Genomic DNA, 22,572 nt, shown 5'->3' on the forward strand with positions numbered 1-22,572 from the left:
AACAGACCGAGCAGACGTAGGACCTTGAGGACTGGAACGACCGTTCCACTTTGAAACATTGGAAGCAACGCCTGAATGTCCTGAATCCGCTGAGGCGGAGGAAAGGCGTGACTCAATGTTGTATCCAGTACCTATGAACAGGAGTCGCTGAGAGGGCTCTAGGTGAGATTTGGGCACATTCACTGAAAAACCCAGGTCGAACAACAACTGGGTTGTGGATTGTAGGTGATGCAACACGAGCTCCAGAGACTTTGCTTTGATCAACCAGTCGTCCAGGTAAGGAAATACTGCTATCCCCTTCCTTCTGAGCTCTGCTGCAACCACCGACATCACCTTTGTGAAGACTCGGGGTGCTGAAGTAAGACCAAACTGAAGTACCGCAAACTGATAGTGCTGCGACCCCACCACAAACCGGAGATACTTCCTGTGCGACTTGAGTATTGGGATATGAAAGTAAGCATCCTGTAAGTCGACAGACACCATCCAATCTCCATCGTTCAGCGCCAAAAGCACCTGAGCTAGGGTCAGCATCTTGAACATCTCCTGTTTGAGGAACCAATTCAAGATCCTCAGGTCCAGGATTGGCCTCAACCGACCATCCTTCTTGGGGATCAGGAAGTATCTTGAGTAACAACCCTGACCCCTCTCCTGCTCTGGAACCAACTCCACCGCACCTTTTGAAAGGAGGACTTGAACCTCCTGTTCTAGTAACAGGAGATGCTCTTCTGAACAGTAGGATGGGCGGGGCAGGATGGGGGGAGGGAACTCCCAAAAAGGAAGGGCATAGCCTTTCCCCACAATGCTGATGACCCAGGAGTCTGATGTTATAACCTCCCACTTGTGGAGAAAGTTCAATAACCTCCCCCCTACAGGAGTGGTGTGAGAAGGAATTGGTGGAAGGCTAAGGCTGCTTCCCATGCTGCACCCCTCCAGAGAAGAGGAAGAGGCAGAGTGTGCTGGGCGGCTCTCCTGGTTCGGACCCTACCCCTCCCCGTGTAGGATCTGTAGGAGAGAGCAGAGGCGGGTTGTTGCTGAAATCTGCCTCGAAAGGAGGAGGAGGAACCACAACCAAACCCCCTAAACCTTCTAAAAAGTCTGGAGGAAACAGAAGAGGAGGCCTGCAAGCCTAAAGACTTCGCTGTGGCTCTAGTCTCCTTAAACCTGTCTAGGGCAGAGTCCGCCTTGGAGACAAAAAGTTTGTCCCCATCAAAGGGAAGGTCCAAGAGGGTTGACTGTACATCAGACGAGAAACCAGAGCTACGAAGCCAGGCTTGCCTCCTTGTAGCAACAGCAGTACCCATAGCCCTGGCTACAGAGTCAGTCGTATTCAGTCCAGATTGAATTACTTGGGTTGCCGCTGCTTGAGCATCAGAAACTAGGCTCATCACCTCTTGAGGCACTTCAGTATGAGACGACTTTATTTCATCCATCAGGGCGTAAATGTATCTCCCTAAAATACATGTAGCATTTGTGGATTTTAAAGCCATACTACATGACTAAAACGCCTTTTTAGAAGAAAGGTCTATCTTCTTTGAGTCTCTGTCCAAGCCTCCTCGAGTGTAACCTAGCCTCAATCCTAGGCATCGACATGGCTTCAGCAGACGTCGAAGCTTGACGCCGATCCTCGGATCCATCAGACGCCGGATCCATCGGCGCCATGGATTTCTTCGGTGCCGTACGAGGCGAAGGGCGGATAGGAGACTGTTCCAGCAGCGAGCCCACATTTCCCATGGGAAGGAAGGGCATAAAAGGTGCCGGTCGTAATGGAGCCGGAGCACCCATGTTGAAGGCCAATGGGCCCGAAGGACCAGCCGGTCCACCACCCGGAGCCATCTGCTGAAAAATTGTAAACATCGCATTCAAGAATGCGGAACTGTCGGCTCCAGGGGCCGGGAAAGCCAGGTACTGAGGAGCCTGGGTTGGAGGTGACATCGGCGCCTGTGAAGCTGGAGAGAACTCCTGACGCTGAGGAACCTTAAATACCGAAGGGGGATTCACAGGCGACGTCGGCGAAGTCGGAGATGTCGGTGATGCAAACGTCGTCTGAGGCTGGGGAGAGATGGTGGGACTCACTTCCCATGTCTTCCGGCGTTGAGCTGAAGGCGACCTCGAACGCGATCTCTCCCTACTCGGCCGGCGCCGAGATTTTCGACGACGCCGGGAGTCACGATGACACCGATGCGACTTCGGAGAAGATGACTTGCGATGATGTCACTTTTCTTTTTTCTTCGACTTCGCCAAAAAGAGCTTTGCTTCTCGCTCTTTTAAAGCCTTTGGATTCATCCGTTGACAAGAGTCACATTTGTCAACGTCGTGGTCGGAGCTGAGACACTACAAACAGTCAGTATGTGGGTCCGTAACCGACATCTTGGCACCGCACTCATTGCAGGGCTTGAATCTGGATTTTCTTTGCGACATTCTATCTTTTCTCAAAGAAGAAACAGCAAAAATAACTATAACTACGTCAAGTAGTAACAGTAGCTCCCTCGAAGAATAACCGTTGTACAAATGGCAAGGAAAAAAAGGGAACTGACGTCGCCACGTCGGCGAGGACCTCTTATTGCCTGTATGACGTCAGACGGCATCGCGTGGGCAATTGTGACGTCCTCGTCGACGTGCAGAAGCTAGGAAGAAGATTTCCGTCGGATGCTGGCGCAGGGGGAGTATTCAATAAGTGAGGAATCCACAGGTAGTTGTATCCATCAGAAGGTATGTATTATACTGCCTCTCCAAGATTCTGGGATCCGGTTAAAGTGGGCAATAGAGTTGAAACGTGGCAGAAAGTATTGTGCCCAATATACTGGGTCAGCTTTGAAGATTGCATTCGTAAGTCCATTGTGTCCAGCTGCCCCTTCGGACTTCAATTTCTTAATCAGACCGACTAATTGCTCTAGCTTCCAAAATTGCTTTTGATCCTCCTTTTCGGCGGTGTCTAAGATCCTTCCCTCGGTGTGGAGATTTAGTAATTGATTATTGCTTGTCGATGGTTCGGACCCCATCACTATGGGAAGAGGCCTGGCTCCGCCTTTTGACGGCTTGGTTGTCAGCCCATACAGACTGCTGACATGGCTCACCCAGGCTGCTTGAGTTATCCCACAATTGTGATGTCTACTTTTCCCTACTGCCAGATCGTTCACCAACCCCCAAAAGAGCTTTCTGTTTGACATTCAGCTTGCCAATAATAATTTGGACCATGCATGTTCCTTTTTTTGCGGCCCAATAATCGAAACTATACTTTTTTTTCAATATCCATAAAATTAGATTTTCTTTGCCTTCTCCCTGTTGGATCGATTTTACCAATTTCCTGGTTTGGTGCAAAATGTGTAATTTCTGGCTGCGCAAATCTTTGTTGAACCAAGGTTGACTAACACGACCCCAGTTGTGTACGTAGGACGATCTCTGGAAGTTTGAGTTAGAGGTGGCCGGAAATGTTGCCAACAAGCCGCAACATAGCACGGCCAAGTCTTTGTTCCAATCCACGTTGAGGGCCCGCTCCTTTTTTTGCATATCCACGAGTGTTTTTCTTTCCCCCAGGGCGCCAGCCATCTGGAACACCTCGTCCATCACTGATGCTATCCTTTTCTCACACCATTTCAATCTCTTAAGATTAAACAACTCTGGAGAACTTATTAAGTCATTCGATGGCTGTAGCAACTCGGGTTTATATGCTAGTTTCAATGTTTGTGAAAAATGATTGCTCTCCATTCTGCATTTAATTTGAAAATTCTTTACCAGTGCCCTGGCAGAGGAATTTATAAAGGTGTAAACGATGGTTGAACTTTTTTTCCCACTTACAAAGGTAATAGATACTGGAAAGTCATTTTCACTGTTTCCATTTAGTAAGGATAGACCTAGTTTCTCTAGCTGATGTCTGTGGGCGCTTGCACCAATGTACTGCCCCTAAGAGCTTTTTTGGGTGAATATACACATTTAAAAGGATTAGATCTAGTTGGCTGCACTGTGGTCTGCCTATTGTGATCTTGGTTGCCTGGATCCAGTTTGACTCTCTATCGATTGAGGTTTTCTGGCATATGAGGGCCGTGGAAATTAAGGTCACCAGGCTTCCCTTTGTGTGGCTGTGTTTGCTATTGGTCCTTGCTGGAATGTATGAGGTGTCGTACCCGGACACCCCAATCAGCTCTGTGCACCAGGTTTCTTGGAACAGGATAATATTGTGTTCCTGAAAAAAGGATTGTACTTCTTGATCATGTAAAAGCGTTTGAATACCATGGACGTTCCAAGAACAAATTTTGACATGTGGACTAACTGCACCCTGATTCCTGACCTTTTGACTGCTGTCAGGGACATTTTTGCAAATGATAAAGGAGAGATTCTTCGGAGGCCCAGAATATGTGGCCTATTCCTGTTTTGCCATTGTGTTTCACAACAGATAAGTTTACCCTTGCCAAAGGGATTGTATCTGACCTATCACCTCTCTTAACATGGATTTATAACAGTTCCTGGGGGCCCGCAGTGGGCCTGGGTAGCATGGACGGTTTATTTGACGTAGTTCAATGCCCCATGATGAAAAAGTGTTGGGAGTATGATATTAGTTGATGCCCATGGTCTGCTGTGGGCCAAGTGGTGAGTGTGGCCTCTCGATCGCTCCCAAGTTCCACCGATGAGATCTGGGAGAGGCTTCTTATTTCCCCAATCAATTTAAGGATGTTTCCTCTATTCAGGGTGTCAACATTTCCCCCTGACTTAAAATGGGGGATGAAAAGTAGCTTATGCGCCTCTGTGGGTGACGCCGCCAATGAGACATTTGTAAATACTTCATTGCTCTGGGTCGTGCATTTATAACCTGTATCCGGTTGATGCTGCAGGAGATAATTTAACTGCATGCAGGGGCTGGATGAACTCCTCTCATTGCATTTTTGGGCCTTTCCCACCTTCTCATATTCCTGGTTGATATCCTCTGTTGTTAAATGCTGATGTTCTACTATGCCGCAAGGCTTTGTATTTGTTGGAGAATTCACTGGCGTACATTCCTTAGGAACTGGTCTCTTATTGATCGGCTTACTGATAGAAGATGACATTTTTGCCACATTATTTTTTCCTGCCATTGATTGACCGAGGAGAGGGCTTTGTTCCTTGTGTCTTTGGCCCTCTGTTACTGAGGGTACAGAAGCACTTTGAGAATTTGGCCTGAACTAGAACATTCCTCGACTTTTGCGGATAATTTGGTATTGGATGGCAAAAAAGCATTAGTATTAGCATTACTGACGGCTGGCTGCTTATAATGTGTAAAGATTTGACATATTCTTTTCTGCTTAACGAATCTGGCTTTTTTTTTTGCTTTCCTTTGTTTCGTCTTTTCCCTTTTTGACCTTAATGTACTGGACTTTGCGAGGCACTATGGGGGTATTCACCTACATTTTTCTAATAGTACTTAAGTTCTTACAATGGCTCCCTATGTGGTTGACCCCTTCATGTGAACTGCTAAGTGAGTTTACGGACTCCATTTGTGTCATAGCTTGTGGGGAAGGTGCAATGACAGATTTTCCCTGACACTGTTTTCTTCTTCACATTTTCCTGATTCATCGATTTCTAAAACACAAAGGGCCTGATTCTAACTTTGGAGGACGGTGTTAAACCGTCCCAAAAGTGGCGGATATACCACCTACCGTATTACGAGTTCCATAGGATATAATGGACTCGTAATACGGTAGGTGGTATATCCGCCACTTTTGGGACGGTTTAACACCGTCCTCCAAAGTTAGAATCAGGCCCAAAGTCTTTCCCTTGTACATAGGGCCTGGGCTCTGACTTCCACTAATATGTCATTTAGTATGGGGACGATGATCTAAGGATTGTTCCCTGAGATCGCACAGCCACATGCCACTTGTTGTCCATAATTCTGTTTTGGGGCTCTCTGGATCAAACTGTTAAGGGCTTGTAGTTTTGAATCAATACCCACAATATATTTGGCCACGATATTGAGTAAGTCGACTTGGATATCTTGCTTATCTGCCTGATGCTTTATTGCGGTTGCCATGACATCCAACGTCAACAGGAGTGAGCCCCACTTATTGGCTGGAACATCCGACTGGGGCTGGGAATTGTGGGTACTATCCTGAAATGGACTAAGGGAAATGATGGTACGCAACATATCTTCTTCGTGCTTTTGACTGGATTCATGAGGAGGAACGGTTTTCCCTTGTGCCGTACTAGTGTCACCCTCAAGGGAGTCCATATCAATGAGTTCTATCAGGGGATGGTCAGAAATCCCACCCAAGTCCGACATGTAATTGTAGGGTTCACTGAGAAGTGAATTGCCGGGAACAAAATAGTAACCTACTTGTTTTTATAAGGTCTGACCATGTGTACTTTATGCAACTTCCAGGACTATTCAGGAAGAAAAGATTATAGTTGAAGGATATCGAGTTTGTAAGCTCTGCGCCGATGCAAGGTGTCAGGGTGAAGAAGAGGTAATCAGTTTGGTTTAAAAGTTATTTCCGAGGTCCACTCAGGCTTGACATAAATAGAGGATAGAAAGATACTTGGTTCCTGAAAGGTTTTGTGGGTCTGCCAAGATACCATTTTTATAACAGGGTCAGAAATGTTAGTGGGTTACTGTGTTCTAAGCACAGATCAGGGTGTCTTTTTAAAAGCCGCTGGTTGGAACTGATTAGGACCTTAATTACCACTTTATCCTAGCTTCATAAAAAAGAGCACTAGAAAGTTGAGTTTTACAAATAATGCAACGTACAGAACTGACATATCCTTGAGAATAAATAGTACATAAAAATAGTTATTGTTAAACAAATGTTATCATTTGCTTAAAACATTTATTATACGCAAGTCAGTGGTAGCTTTCACAAGACATATAAGGACTAAATATATGAATTAATACCAGATTCATAATTTCTCCATGTTCCTCACAGGTTTGAAGAAGCTGGTTTTCCTCTTTTGCTTGCATGTTAGCAAGTTCTTCTTTATACTTTTCCAAAATATTTTCAACCAAGATATTTCTTTGCAATCCATCAATACCCCTGCACCGTAAGTAAATAACCTGCAGGGGAGATCAATTACCAAAGAACAAGAATAATGGACCTGAGTCTATCTCAAGAATATATGCGTCTTTAATTTTTCATATGACTTTATTATATAACATTAAGACAAATTCTACAGTTTTACAATTGGAGAATTAATATCAAAGACAATATAAATAAAAATTACCAAACACCGACTTACCCTCCACTGGTCATTTTGTCTGTGGGGTGTTGCAAATACTCAATATATGCTTTACAAATATTAACTCTGAGGCAACTATCCCTCTTTTGAAGGTGGGTGTCTGATGATTTGAAATAAAACTCCCCCACAGTCAGATATCTGCAACAAACCACCTGTTGCAACTAAATAACAGTTTTTCAATTTTAGTAAAAACCTTTTCTCCCCTAGTGTTTGCTTAACTTTTTTTCTGAAAATATAAATTTTGACTCCACATGCAAGCCTTCCATTTTTCGGCAAATATATTAAAATTGCTCCCAGATATCAGCATGCCACTTTTATCAAGTTCACCCTCTAAGTACTGCTCCACAGAGACAGATGCTACTTCTCATTTCCAAGAACAACCATCATAATGATAATTGTATGTATCCAGGACCTGCATCCTTTCCCCATCTTCAACCTCATATGCCCCGGCAGCATCATCAAATCAACATAATAGACCAGGTACCACTAACCTATACCAGGTATTCATATCATATTCCAGATATCACATCATATTCTGTATTGTTATATCCTGTAGAGGGCTTTTCAATGGCAGGTATAGCCATTATATAGTAGAGATTAGCATGGTATTCTGGGGGGTAATAATTTCCAAGGAATTCCCTTGAGGGGTCTGGGTATATTCACTGACGCAATACATACAAATGCCCACACACAGATATGTTGGCTCCACTGCTCATGGTCTGCCACTGTATTTATGTGTCTCTGTCTCTCTTCTCATGTATTGGCATTCTGCTTCATAGCCTGCAACTGGCCAGATCTGGCTTTACTGCTGCACTGCATGACAATCGAAGCACTAAGCTCTGAGGGCAGTCAAGAGGACATCTGGAGTACTACCAGGGGTAGAAGGGATATGATGGGGCACAGAATTGGGAACAGAGGCAAGGAGACGCATTTGCAGAGGTTGCATATCAATGGTCTCATTTCTGATCATCTATGCATTGAGTGAGATAGACACAGAGGATCACTTTGAATATGGGAGGGCAATTGACATACAGCTGCAGTTGTAGAGTCATAGCATCAAAATACACAGCCATGTGGCCCTACATATTTCCACTCCATGTTAAAGCACTTCTTTCCACTTGAACTAGCACCTTTATTCATGGTATGAGCTATTAGAAGGTGCTAGAAATGGGATCTCTAGTTGGCATTGGTTTGCACCCTGTACAAGTAGGGACCGCCACTCTAGTCAGGGTAAGGGAGTCACCAGCTAAGATAACCCCTGCTCATCCCCTGGGTAGCTTGGCACGAGCAGTCAGGCTTATCTCAGGGGCAATGTGTAAAGAATTTGTACACACACACAGTAACACAGTGAAAACACCACAAAAGTTACTCCACGCCAGTTTAGAAAAATAGCCAGTATTTATGAGTAAAACAAGCCCAAAAGACAAAAATCCAACATACACAAGTAAAGATACGAATTTTCAAAGAAAAAATGTAATATAGTTCTTTGAAACACAATAGCTCCAACTTGGGCTACCACTGTGTCTTGATGGAGTCGTTCCTAACAGTCCAAGGCAATTCGTGAGGGAGTGCGGGCCAGTCACGTACAGTACCTTGAAAAACGATGAGGAAACAAAGACATTCCACAGAGTTGGGGATGTGATGCGTTGTTGGAGCGGGTGCGGCGTTGGTTCCTTACTGCTGCTGGGTAAGTGAGGCATTGGTTCTTTACTGCTAGGCAGGGGAGGTGAGGCGTTAGTTCCTTACGAGTGCAGGGGAGGTGATGCAGCACTGGTGGTGAGGTTTTGGCTCCTTACGACCCGGCAGGGTCGATGAATCCTGAGGGTCAATAGGCAAGGCATCAAATTTGTGGTGTCATGATCATACCACTTGGCCACGGGTGCTGAGGTGGAGTCGGGTGTCACAGACGTCACAGACGTCAGTGACATGGCACTTAGGACTCACACTGTGTCAGGACTTCTGAGGCATTGTGGCGGCATCAGGCCTGTGTTGCAGGTCGCAGTCGTTGCACTCAGCAGAAACCACTTCTCCGGTGCAGGCAGGGGCACAGAGTTGGACATCGGTGCCAGTTCCAAAGTTGCTCTGGAGTCAATGTGCTTGGTTTCCTTTAGGATGCACCAGAGCCCACTTCCAAGGGCCCAAGGACTGCATTTGGTACCACTTGGCAAGTCTGGACTCCCAGCAAAGGAGCCCAGTTGCTGGTAGATGAAGTCTTTGATGACCTTGAGACTTCCTAATAGGAGGCAAGCTCAATCCAAGCCTTTGGAGAACCTTTGGAAGCAAGATATAGAAAGCAAAGTCCAGTCCTTTCACTCCCAGGACTGAAGCAGCAAGCAGCAGGCCAGCACAGCAAAGCAACATGCAGAGTGGCAGTCCCTCCTACAGCATCCAGCTCTTCTTCCTGGCAGAATGTCCTCAGTACAGAAGGATTCTACCTATGTGGTGTCAGAGGTCCAGTACTGGTACCCATTTCTGGTTTTGAAGTAGGCTAACTTCAAAGAAAAGTCTATGTAGTGCACAAGACCATGCCTTTCCCTGCCATGGCCCCAGACACACTCCAGGAGGCTGGAGACTGCTTTGTGTGAGGACAGGCATATCCCTGTACAGCTGCAAGTGTCAGCTTCACCCATCAGAAAATGCGGGGCACACATCAGCTCTCCCTGTGAGACTGTCTAGAATAAATTCACAAACAGCCCAACTGTCATCCTAACCCAGATGTTTATTCCCCACACAGGCATAGGCACAGAATGGTTAGGCAAGAAAATGCCCACTTTCTAAAAGTGGCATTTTCAAAACTTACAATTCAAAAACCAACTTCACCAAAAGTTATATTTTTAAATTGTGAGTTCAGAGACCCCAAAACTCCACATCTATATCTGCTCCCAATGGGAAATTACACTTAAAAGATATTTCAAGGCAATCCCAAAATTACCCTATGGGAGAGATAGTCCTTGCAATAGTGTACTTCACTATCAGGACATGTAAAACACACCAGTACATGTCCTACCTTTTAAATACAGTGCACCGTGCCCATGGGGCTGCCTTGGGCCTCCTTTAGGGGTGAAGTACATGTAGTAAAAGGGAGGTTTGGGCCTGGCAAGCAGGTGCCCTTGCCAGGTTGAAGTGGCAGTTTAAAACTGCACACAGGGACTGCGGTGGCAGGCCTGAGACATGTTTGCAGGGCTACTCATGTGGGTGGCACAATCAAGGCATTTGATTTACAGGCCCTGGGCACCATTGATGCACTATACTAGGGACTTACTATTAAATCAAATATGCCAGTCATGAGAAAAACAATCACCAGTACATTTTAGGCTGAGAGCATTTGCACTTTAGCACTGGTTATCAGTGGTAAAGTGGCCAGATTTCTAAAGCCAACAAAAACAGGTCAGAAGAAATAGGAGGAAGGAGGTAAACTGTTTGGGGATAACCCTGCAAAAGGGCCAGATCCAACAGAGGGAGTAGATGACAATGGTAGCAAAGGAGGGCCCAATAGCACTTTAGCTTTTTTGAACAATAGACTCCAATAACAAAAATCCATGCTCCTGCAATGAGAAAGGGTTTGGGGTTTGCCAGGTTTTTGCAAGTGCCTAGGTCAGACATTGAAGCACTGGCAAACCTGCCAGCTTTCTGGGGGTCCTCCACTCACCCCTGCCACTAGTCTACAGACTCAGCTTTGATCAGATGTGATAATGTACCACATTCACATGTGGCATATGCATAACAGTGATTACCTGAACTCACTTTAAGCAGCTAGATTTGCTACTCAGTAGCACCTGGGAATTCAGGGGGCACAATACTTCCATTGCCATAAAAGCACAAATGCTACTGGTTTGGCATGTGAGAAATCACACTAAATTCAGCTACCAGTACATATAAACAACTGAGGTCATATTTCTTCTCATTATGCTGGTTTTTAATGTATCATATATCCATATGCAGAAGTGGACATGTATTCAAGAACAATAAAATTGATTAATCTATGAGAGTCCAAGCTGTGACGTGGCCCAACACTGCTGCATAATTGTTCCTGGTCCATTCTCAATACATACCAAAACTTTTGTGTTTCACAACTCCCTTCATTCCTGTTTTCCCAACCTTTCTTTATTAAGGACACCACTTCCACCATTGTGCTATCCCACTCACATTCTTTTCGCCATCTTTCCTTTGTCACAACACTTTCATCAAGCCCACTCTCCTCAATCTCACACACCATTTCGGCATCCACATCTACTTCATTCTCGTCCTCCAACTCACCTACCTGCACTAATCTTGAAAGCGTGTCAGCTACCTTATTTTGTGCCCCTGGAATATACTTAATATTGAACTCATAATCTTGCAATGACACCACTCATTTCGTGATTCTGCTAGATACCGCATCCACCCCTTTTTTCTTATAAATCTCACTTAGAGGCTTATGATCGGTCCTTACCTCGAATTTGCTTCCTCACAACAAATTCTTAAGCTTCTTCACAGCCCAATGCACTGCAAGCGCCTCCCTCTCGATAACCGAATAGTTCAATTCTGCATCCCTTAAGGCTCGTGATAAAAACAAAACTACTTTTTCGTCCTCATGATCACTTTGTTGTAATACAGCCCCCAAACCTTTTGCACTTGCATCAGTAATTAAGACCGACGGCAGATTGGGGTTAAAATTTCTCAACTTGGGAGCTTTAACCAATTGCTCTTTTATCTCTCTAAATTTGCTTTCACACACCTTGTTCCACACACATTCCACACCTTTCCGTAATAACTTTCTCATATTCACACATCTTTCCGCAAAACCCTTCACAAATTTACCGTAAAATTCAGCCATACCAAAGAATTTCATAAGTTCCTCCTTATAAGATGGTGATTGTAACTTCTCAATTGCATTTACTAGTTCCTTTTTTGGGGGTATGTCCTCACCAGTTATCGTATGACCCAAATACTCTATTGATTTTCTACGAAACTTGCACTTCTCCATCTTGACAGTCAACCCACATTCTTCCATCCTTTCCAACACACAAATGACCCTCTCTTCATGTTGAATATCATCTTTCCCAAAAACCAAAACATCATCTTGATACACCCTCACGCCATCCAAATCCTTTAATACTTTTTACATAACCTGTTGGAATACCGAGGCTGCAGATACTAAACCGAATGGTAGCCTGGTATACCTAAAAGTTCCAAAAGCCGTGATGAAAGCGGTGAGATCTTTAGATTCCTCGGTCAATCTAATCTGATGATATGCTGATATTAAATCTACAGTTGAAAACACCTTTGCACCCTGCAGTAATAACAACATATCTGAAATATTGGGTATGGGATACCTATCCACAATTACATTCTTATTCAGTTCCCTTAAGTCCACACATAAACGCAGACTCCCATTCGGTTTCCTGGCTGCAACTACAGGAGCCAACCATTCGGTTCCCTCAACTTCCTCTATGACCCCTTCCTTCTGCAGCCTCTCCAGTTCCAATTTCATTTCTCCACGTAAGGCTACAGGTACACCACAAACTTTGCTGCATATAGGCTTTGCCACTTCTTTCAGACAAATATGATGAACGTAGTGGTGGAGACACCCCAATTTCTCTTGAAACACCAAAGGAGCTCTTGCTTTTAGTCTCATAACAAACTCATCTTTGTCCACAGTTTGTTGATTAACTGTTACTCCTTGATCCACAATTGTATTGATAACGACTTGATCCTTTATCCTCACAGGTGGATTACCATTGGGATCGAGAATGACTCCCAAGTCCTTCTGATGGAACCAACTGAGTACAGTGTCACCTTTCTTTGAGATGTAAATCTTTGCATTTGTGAATTTGTGTCTATACTCAAGCAAACCTCAAAAGTATCCGTGGAGTTTGATGGGTTCACCACCATAGGCATACGGTGTGATATCCGGTTTAAACAACTTAACTTTGTTCCTTAGTTTTCCCATATTAAATTCTTTTGAAACGATTGTGATCTTTGCTCCGGAATCGAACAACACTCTAGTTTCCTCCCCATCTACCATGACTTCATCAATGGGACCTTTCCTTCCTTCATCTCCAACCTGGAGAATTATTTGACCACATACAAAGTCATCACCATCCTCAACATCCAAATCATCCTTAACTTCAAAAACATTGCCTTTTCCACTCCTTGTTCTGCACACACTGGAGTAATGGCCTTTTTTTCTTGCACAAACTGTATGTCACCTTAATAGCTGGGCAGTTCTTGTCGTTGGCCACGTGGCCTTGTCTGCCACAACGAAAACATTTCCCTTGAAAAACACCTCTTCTTTCCTTTTTATAAGTCTGCCCTTCTTGTTTTTCTTTTCTTTCAGTAAGAGTTTTGATCACTTACACAGTATCATTTTTGCATTCTTCCTTTTTGATTATTTCTACACACATGAGAGAATGTTCAATCTTTATAGCCAAGATTAACACTTCTTCTAGCAAAGGGTCATCTTTCTGCCAAATTTCATCCTTCACTTTTTTTATGTTACAGCCTAGCATAAATTGATCTCTTATTCTTTCCTCTGTCAAGGTTCCAAACTTGCAAGATGAGGCTAATTTTCTTAGCGCTGTAACATAGCCTTCAACAGATTGATTTTCCTCTTGGTTCCGTTTTCCAAAATGATATCTCTCAAGTATTGTACTAACTTTGGGAATATGATGTCTATCCAACTTTTCCACGCAAGTTTCATATTCATTCAGATTTTCATTAATTATGTCTGGAAGATTATCAAATAATTCCTGTCCTTCCGGGCCTAGGCAATGTAAGAGTAAAGCAGTTTTCCTTTCCACACTAAGTGATTCACCACATACCCTGGAATGTCTTTCAAAGACTTTCTTCCACTTTTGCCATTTGATAGGTGAATCTCCTGGTAGAGCTAGAAACAATCATGGGCGCAGTAACATTCTGCATCAAGTATATAGTAGATCACAAAATGAGTCCAGACTCAAAAGAGAAAGAAAAAAATATATTTGACTTCCATAGGTTATTTTAAAGTCTCCTCCTTAAAGATTGATTTAATTTAATTTGTATTTACTTTTCATTTATTTCCTTGCACATGTGAGAGAAGGTGAACTTGGAAATGGTTGACTGCTGCTCAAATCTTCGCGTTAACCGTAGTGATCGTCGTGATTGAGAAGCTTCAGTACAATTCTTCATGTCTTCAGGAGGACGCTGTTAACGTTGTTATGGTAACTCATATGCGTGCGAGTAGGTCGAATCAAACACGAATATTAAGTAAGTAAACACAGCTGAGCGCCTCCTGTGACGCTAATACTGGTCGTCATGGAAATGAAGACGGCGCAGCTGTAATGCGGCTCAAGTCATTTTCCATGGAAACGCTCGAAGAAAAACGCAGTCTGAGAGAATAAACGTTTCTTCTAAGTTAGCAGTATTGAATAAAAATAGGTTGCTCACGTGGGTATGTTGTTCACAACAAATACTGCTGGAAAATCACCTCTCAGTTACTCTCGTGCGACCTCGTAATCCTCCTGTTGAGGCCTCAGTTTTCAGTGAATGCAAAGTAGGTTGTACTCGATGTTTAAGAAAAACAATTCATCCCATCCTCCGTCGCCAGTGAAATGATGTATCCATCAATAAGGAAGATAATCTTCAATAAGGACAATGCCGAGCACGGTTCATAAAAGTTATTTATTCCGATACAGAGGCCCCATCCAACTGCCAGCTTCTTACAGCTCCTCTCGCCACCTCACACTCCATTCCTCCCCATAGATTCTACTCTTACTATTCTAAATTCCACAAACTATGTACATACTACATATGTGTTTGTTTTTCTCCAGTATTTTAAATTTGTTTTTCTTTCACTTTTTTCTAAATCTTTCCCGACAAAGCCAATAGCTCCGCACTCAAATTTTAAAGATGAGACATAAAGCTTTCCGAAAAGCTTGTTTGAGACTTTTTGAGGATGCTAACTGTAAACCCTGATCCTTTTCTCATTTCTAAGGTTATTCTTCTTTTCATATTTCACAGGGGACACTCCTTCCATCTTTCTTTTCTTCACCTACTTCCGGTGAGGAAAGTTAATTACAAATGATTGATGTTAAAAGAGCTTTTTCAATTAATCTTGACAGTTCTAGCAAATTCAGATCATTTTTAGTAACCTTCGTCTTGTCAAGGGGAGATACAAAGGCATTTAAAATTATTTAAAATATGTGGATTAAGTCAACCAATGCAAAGGCTTATGCAGAACGAGATGAGTCTATTCTGGAAAAAATGCAAGGATGTTCAAAAGAAGGTGGCTCTGTCTCTTAGTTAAAAATACATGGCGTTCCATTTCAGTAGATATGTAGAGTAGGGACACTGGCCTTGGAGCATGCTTTGTGAGGAATTATAATTTTACAGAAAGTTATGGATAATAAGGATAATTTTGTTTCAGGTGTCCCTAGTTTTGCAAGAATGTATACTGCATTGTGAATTTCATCATTTTTTTTAGAGTGTGCACTATCAGTTAGTTTGGTTCACTATTTTGCATCAATATTCATGTACTGATCTTGATTTTGTGGGACGAGGATGGGAGTCATAGAGGAATGTAGGTCCACTTATAGAACCCAGCATAGGGTGAGCACAGCATGCATTTTCAGTACTCATGATGTTTCCGTTCTCAGAGGAGAGATTCACCTCACAGATAATGACTGGGATGATGATAAGTAGCACTGAGAGTAATGAATATTACTGGTACTAATCTGGTGATTTCTGCATTTTTAGCTTAAAGACCATTGCATGATTGTACTTTTTTCCGTTTACGAAGTCGTGAGCTGAAAAATCAGAGAGAGCATCATGCCACTGGTTAAAAATACAAGATTTACTGAAGATGTTGTAATTGACATGACAACATTTGACACCTGTGGCACCAATCACTTTGACCATTCTGTACACTACTTTCCTAAAGGTAGAGCGTTCTCATCGAGCAGCCTCAAATAACCTACTGCTAAATACTCAAGCATTCCAGAAGTTAAAGAAAGTACTTTGAACAGTAGTGTTTAACAATCAGTTATCCTTGAATCTTTGTTAGTGAAAAGAATATTTATGTAATGAAGACAAAGCACTAAATAATCGAATCCTCTCTAAGCCTCTAGGGCAATCAGACAGTCTGACAGGTCAGTGTGTCAGCCTGTTGTTTTATGTCTGTGGGGTGGTGCTATGGTCTGCTTGGCAGGTGTTACCCTAATATTAAAACAAACATTGCCTGTATCAAGCTCAGATTAATGCAGTCTTCCATACCATGCAGAACACTTGCAGTGTGTCTTTACAAGTTCAAAACTAACCCAATTTGCTATGGGCCATTTTTCTAGCTATCTAATTCACTAATGAGGACCAATTTTATTTGGTGCCCCCAGGGCCCATTTTCTCTTCCAGTTTTACAATACCCCCACTACTTTGCATGCCTCCTCCTAACCAATATGTATTGTAGTGAGAATCCTGCTACCACCCACAACACATATCATTTGCCGCCAGAGATCAAAGTGGTCAGGATGGGAGAGGCACAACATGCCCATACTTCTTTGATTTATGAAAAAGTGTTCCCCTACTTTTTGTAAAAAGGCAACCATCCTGGACGGATAGTTTCAATGCTACAGCTGAAGTTTCATTGGGTGAGACTCCTGTGCTATGAAACTGAAGCCGGTGGACATCTAAACTAATCCTTCTTGCCAGACTGCCTGCTTGCCTAAAAGAAATGCAAATGTGCACTACGAGTTGATCTGCAAATGTAAAAGTTAATCTGCAAATATAAAGGATGCTTCCGAGCTTGTACTGGCTTAAATAGATCAAATCACTCAAAACTTTGTGATAACAAAGATTTATTCTTTTTGAGTAGAAGTGCAAAAAGTTAACAATTGAACTGTGAAGTGTGTGCTTTTAATTGTAAATGTACCGATATAGTGCTTAAAACCCCTGCAGGTGTTGACGTGACAATAATGTAAAAACAAATCATTTAGCCCAGTCTGGCTATCACTAAAATGTACAGTTTTGAAGCACCATTTTATCTTAAACCTTTTTGCACATTTTGTAGCAGTCTACCTTATACTGTGCGTAATGCAAGATTGAAATAATGACTTACATTTTCACAGTGCTTTCTGTCACAGGCTGTGACACCTTAGCACCACAAATAAACAAATCACTACTCTCCACTGCACCAACCAAGATTTAAATATGTGGCTTTCTGGCTACTCACAGACTTCCATAGTCCATGAACGAAGAGGTTTCATAGTGTACTACAGTGCATTTTACACTGAGTAACAACTTTTTTAATGTAGTTTTTGTTTAAGCTGTGTGCTATTTTATATGTAGCTACCTGAAGATGAAAGACCACAAAAATGTTCAGAATATTTAGTTTTTTTAGCCACACCTTTGATCGCACCCCCATGCTCACTGCCTGCCCTCACTGCATGCAGCATCACAGTTCCCATACTTTTTTTTTTTAAAGCACTTCGACTGCTGGTTGCCACCCTCAATAAAGGCAGGGCAAAAGTCCAGGATACACATGGATAGATGGTGTCTACCCTTTCTCTACATAGCTATCTACTCTGCCAAGAAGTTGGGCCTTACAGAAATATGCTGAACTCGCCCTGGTATAATTTTCATACACAGGGACACATGACACATTCAGCAGCACGTGCACATTGTCTACTTTTGTTCTGAGGACCAACCTGCAGGTGGGGGGAAGGAAGGGTGGGCTTTGTGATTTTAAATTCCAGATAGGCCCCATGAAAAAATTAAATTAAGTGGGCATCAGGGCTTCTTTTGGTGGAGTATCCTATCTGAAGCCTCACACCTAGACGCAAATGCAATGGACGGGAAACAAAGTCACACAGCTGATTACTTCACAAGCATTTAAGAGAGGCATGCTTTTTTCTTTTTTCAGTACCTGTATATAATAGATATGCATGCACTGCAAGAATGTCAGATGTATTTTTCTGTCCCAGTATTTACACAAATTAAAATGTATGTACCACTAATTTGTTTTATTTCTTTCACAGCGCTACTCATCTCAATGTGCAGTGTCACAGCGGTCTACATCACATGAACACGTTATATATTGACAATAAATCATATGTTTGCAAATCAATGTACAGGTTGTGTTACATAAGACAGTGTCCTTCATAGCTCACTCTGCAATATTAGAAGGATTACAATTTATGAATTGTGAGTAACAAAAGGATCTCTCTGTTAAAACAATAACCCACTTATCCATCTTCAGAAAAAAAAAATCTGTGATCTGGATGTTACATGATGTGCTTTGCAGGAGACATATTACCCTCTATGCTACTTTGATTTACAACTGAGCTAGACAAAACACAGATCTTCCTAGCAAAGATATTAACCTCCTGAGTTATCTTACCATTATTATTATTCCCTGAGGTTTAATTGGCATGCAAAGGTGTCTGCAGCAGTGGCTTTAACCCCATAACATTTGTGGAACCAATTAAGCAGAACAGATTTACTGCCAATGTCTCCTTGTACCCAATTTCTTTGTGGCAGAGTTTAAAAAATATATATATATAATTGGAGGCCCCGGTTTTTCAACGGGGTTGCATCACTTTTTTGTCACAACCCCGCCCCAAAATCTCATTTGTTAAATCTAGTAATGGGCTCTAATATACTCATGATAATCCTGCTAAATTTATGTGCGAGGTCCTAAAATATTATGTCACTTCTTGCTATGTCACTTCACTTACATACTTCTTAGAGTCCCCAGCTCCCCCCCCCCCCCCCCCCCCCAAAAAAAAAGGCGCCTGGGGGCGCCAGACTCTGGCCAAAAAAAAAGGCGCCTGGGGGCGCCAGACTCTGGCCAAAAGAAGCATTCTACAGATAACAGGCCATTGTTTTAAGCAGAACCGTTTTCAGGACTTGTGCACCTGCTTCAAGTTAACTGCACAAGTGCAAGGCCCTTCTCAGAAACATTCAATTATAAACGCTCAACTGCTTTCTTCAACCCGACACTTCCTCCCTTACTTTTCTGCAAATTGGGCAGCAGAAGTTTCCGTTGACGTGCGCGCAGTCTTGCCCGAACAAGATCTCCTCAACGCAGCCCTTGCAGAAGTTGTGGGAACAGACCAGTACCAATATAGGAGGTTTAAACAGATCCAGACATACGGGGCAGGACAGCGCCACCCCGAGCGTCTCCATTGCTGCCCGCGCCGTGCAGGGAGGAAAAATGCACATAGTCTCCCTAGAGACCCGCAACAACAAACCCCGCCAACTACACGAACCTTCCACATTCCAGAACCCGAACCCGTTCACAGTACTCGGCATCCTGCACGCCTCCTAACCGTGCTGCTGACTGTTGAAATCGGCATGTGTTTACTGTAGTCCTTTCTTTGTGTCTAAGAAGATGATTCAATATAGTTTAGATGTACGGCTTAAGTTAAACATATCATTCCTCTTGTTAATGCTTCTGTTTCAAGCGAATAGCATTCTTTGGAAGGCCCAATGTGACATCCTTAAGTGGCCTCCCTAACTTTAGTTTAAGAAATTATACTATTGCTACTCCGAAATTATTTAGGGGAGTTTCTCTGTTCCACTCTAAATTATTCAAAAATTTTAATTAAAAAAATGATAGCGGTCACTACAAAAAAGCATTTGACGCCTTCGTAGTCGGATGTGTTTTAAGTAAGTGAAGTTGGTACTACTGATCTATTGCGAGCGCCTTTATTACTGAAAGTAATCTTGAAGCAGTGTAAAATAGCTTTATTGCTCCATATAGCTTCGCTCTGATATTCCACCTATTTTTACTGTTTCACAAAGTTGGATGCTGTACAATGTAATGTTGAAGAATGAGCCACGCGCCCAAAACTCTAAAACGTAATACTAATACCATCGTTTCCTATGTAGCACTGCCTTCATTCAAATGCGAGCATGGCGTTCTACAGATAGAAAAACAAGCATTTGCGATGCAATAGTTCTCACATTTGCTTGAGTTAGAGCCATTGGCGTTGTAAATGCATAACTGGACTTTTCTTGCCACAAAATTGGCCAACCATGCCGCATAATTTGGTCCTCTCTGCCTCATAATTCCAGTGGCCCTGCACTTAACTAAAGAACTTCCATTTACTGCAGAGAATCTTGCCCTGATAACCTTGAACATTTCTTAGATTATTTTTAGTACTGTTTTCCTGTAATTTATTTTTCATGTGGGTGATGTGTGAGGGACTGTTACTGACATTTTTAGCGAAATTTTGTTTGTTTCATGCAGCATCCACAAAAAAGGTTCTTTGAGACCAAAAAAGGACCTCACATTTGAGAAATGGGAGGGTGTCACAGAGGTTATTTGCAGGAGTATTAATGAGCTGCTGCTGTATTCCAAGTATCGTGAACACACATTACTATCCATGAATATTAGATGTAAACATTAAGAATTTGTCAGTGACCTGGCCAAAGAGGGAAAGAAAGAGCTGGAACTGGATCATAAATTCAAATCTGTTATGAACAGGGGCCCCCAAACTACGTTTGGCTCAGGGCCCTCAAAATCCTTGAGATGCCCCAGGTGAGAACTAGGGCAAAAGTATGCTAAATGTGGTTGCACAAGTAGGGAAGTGGATTAGCTGAGAGAGTATATGTTATGAAGATGGTTCTTCTCCTCAAAAGCGTTTGCTAAAGAGTTTACGACAGACATGGAGCTTTACATGGGGCAAAATTGAGTCATGATGGCTGACATCTCCTCGCTGCTGTTAGTAGGAAGAAGTTGGAACTTGAGGGGCTGCTTTTAATCAACGTGACAAGTGCTAATCTGTGTAAAAGTACTTTTTCACGCCACATTTTCAGTGGCTGAAACATACTGTTATATGGTAAGCAGGGTGCAGGAGAGAAGCTTAAAGGGCAGCGGAAAGAGAGAGGAATATGGATTTGCAGATGTGGTAAGTGGGATAAAGCACATTACTCTGTGAAATTACCAACATTTTTAAAGTCTTTCCAAACAGAGAGAGGGAGAGAGTGTGGATGCGTTTTTGCCTGTGTGTAAAAATTCCTGGTGAAATTCAACAGACACCACATCATTCCCGACTAAACGCACCTTTCCGTGCCGTAAATGATGATAGGGTATACATTTTAAAGCGACTTCAAGCTCGACATCTATGTGAATCCTTGGTGCTGGATGACTTATGGCTTAAAATCTTCTCCTTAATCACTGCGGTTATTTAGCAGTTCTATATAGCACCAACTTGATCAACAGGCATCGAAGTGCTTTTCAGGAGCACAAATTATATTACACAAGTGCAGAGTAATTTATTGCGGAGCACCAGGAGATTAAGTGAATTGCCCAGCATCACAGGATGATGAACCGACGCCGATACTCAAACCTTGTTCCCCAGTTATAAAGGGAGCAGCTTTGGTGATACGCCACATTTGAGACATCTGTTGACAGAGAGCATTCATTATAGTGGGAACGCTTTGGATAGCATGGACCAAAAACAAGATTAAGTAAAGAACATGGTTACGTTAGTGCTTGTACACTTATATTATGCTGGCTGACAAAAACTTGCAACATTTACCAATCTAATTTGTACGAAGCAGGGAAAGGGTGCAGTACCACAGGCTGTCCCTGCATGTCCCTTGGCACCTCTTTTGGCCACATAAGGTACTTCACCTTGCAATCTTGAATTCAACACATCCCCAATTACTTTTGGGCGCCGTGCTAAAAAATGAAGTGCAGCGTCCGTTTTTTGAAAAGCTTTACACTGTGCATTCAGGTTATGAGGGAGGGGAGACAAGAGTAATATGCTGGCTAAAAAATATAACTAGCAACATTTTGGAAAAAGCAAACACTCCTAGAGAATGCTAGATTAAGTAAAGCATGTCAAATGTAAGCAGGAACAACATGGTTTTGTGAGCCGAGAGCAAATATGCCCTGCAAATGAAAAGGGAAGCTTTGCCGAACATGAGCAGGAAACCCAAAAAAAAAAAACTTCCCTCAAAGAACAGATAAACACATAATTATACAGTAGTTAGTCCCTGCTTCCAAAGAGAAAAAGGAGGGACAAAGAGGCATGACTGAACACTAGCAGGCAAGGTGTTTTAAATGATTCTGAAACAAACAAATGAAAGGGCTATGAGCCCACAGAAGTATACTAAAAGTATACAAGAGGCTGTACGCTTACACTCAACGTAACAACATAAGAATACATTTACATGTCGGAATCAGATTCAGAATCATATTGTCTCTGAGTGAAAGGCTGAATTCTGTAAACACATTTTATTACACATCAGTCGAATCAGTGGCGTAACGAAACTTGAGGGGGGACCCTGCAAGGTACCTGAAGGGGGCCCCCTCCCTCTGGTCCCTGTCAGGGGCCTTCCACCCTCTGCACAGTGTACTGTGCTGAAGGGGCCCACTGGAGCTCAGGCCCCCCTGCACTGCGGGGCTGCAGG

General features: G+C 42.8%; 1 protein-coding gene across 1 annotated transcript in view; it reads right to left on the minus strand.

Annotated features, from left to right (window-relative positions):
- Positions 1-19,503, minus strand: part of LOC138258591 (tripartite motif-containing protein 54-like) — a 117,019-nt gene extending 97,516 nt beyond the window's left edge. The window contains exons 1-2 of the mRNA XM_069205952.1: positions 19,419-19,503; positions 6,857-7,015 (exon numbers count right to left, since the gene is read on the minus strand). Coding sequence (XP_069062053.1) covers positions 6,857-7,015; positions 19,419-19,427 — 168 coding nt within the window. The 5' untranslated portion in view covers positions 19,428-19,503. The remainder of the gene's footprint in view (positions 1-6,856; positions 7,016-19,418) is intronic.
- Positions 19,504-22,572: the final 3,069 nt, after the last annotated feature.

The sequence above is a fragment of the Pleurodeles waltl genome, chromosome 9 (assembly GCF_031143425.1).
Source record: "Pleurodeles waltl isolate 20211129_DDA chromosome 9, aPleWal1.hap1.20221129, whole genome shotgun sequence".
NCBI classification, from domain to species: domain Eukaryota; kingdom Metazoa; phylum Chordata; class Amphibia; order Caudata; family Salamandridae; genus Pleurodeles; species Pleurodeles waltl.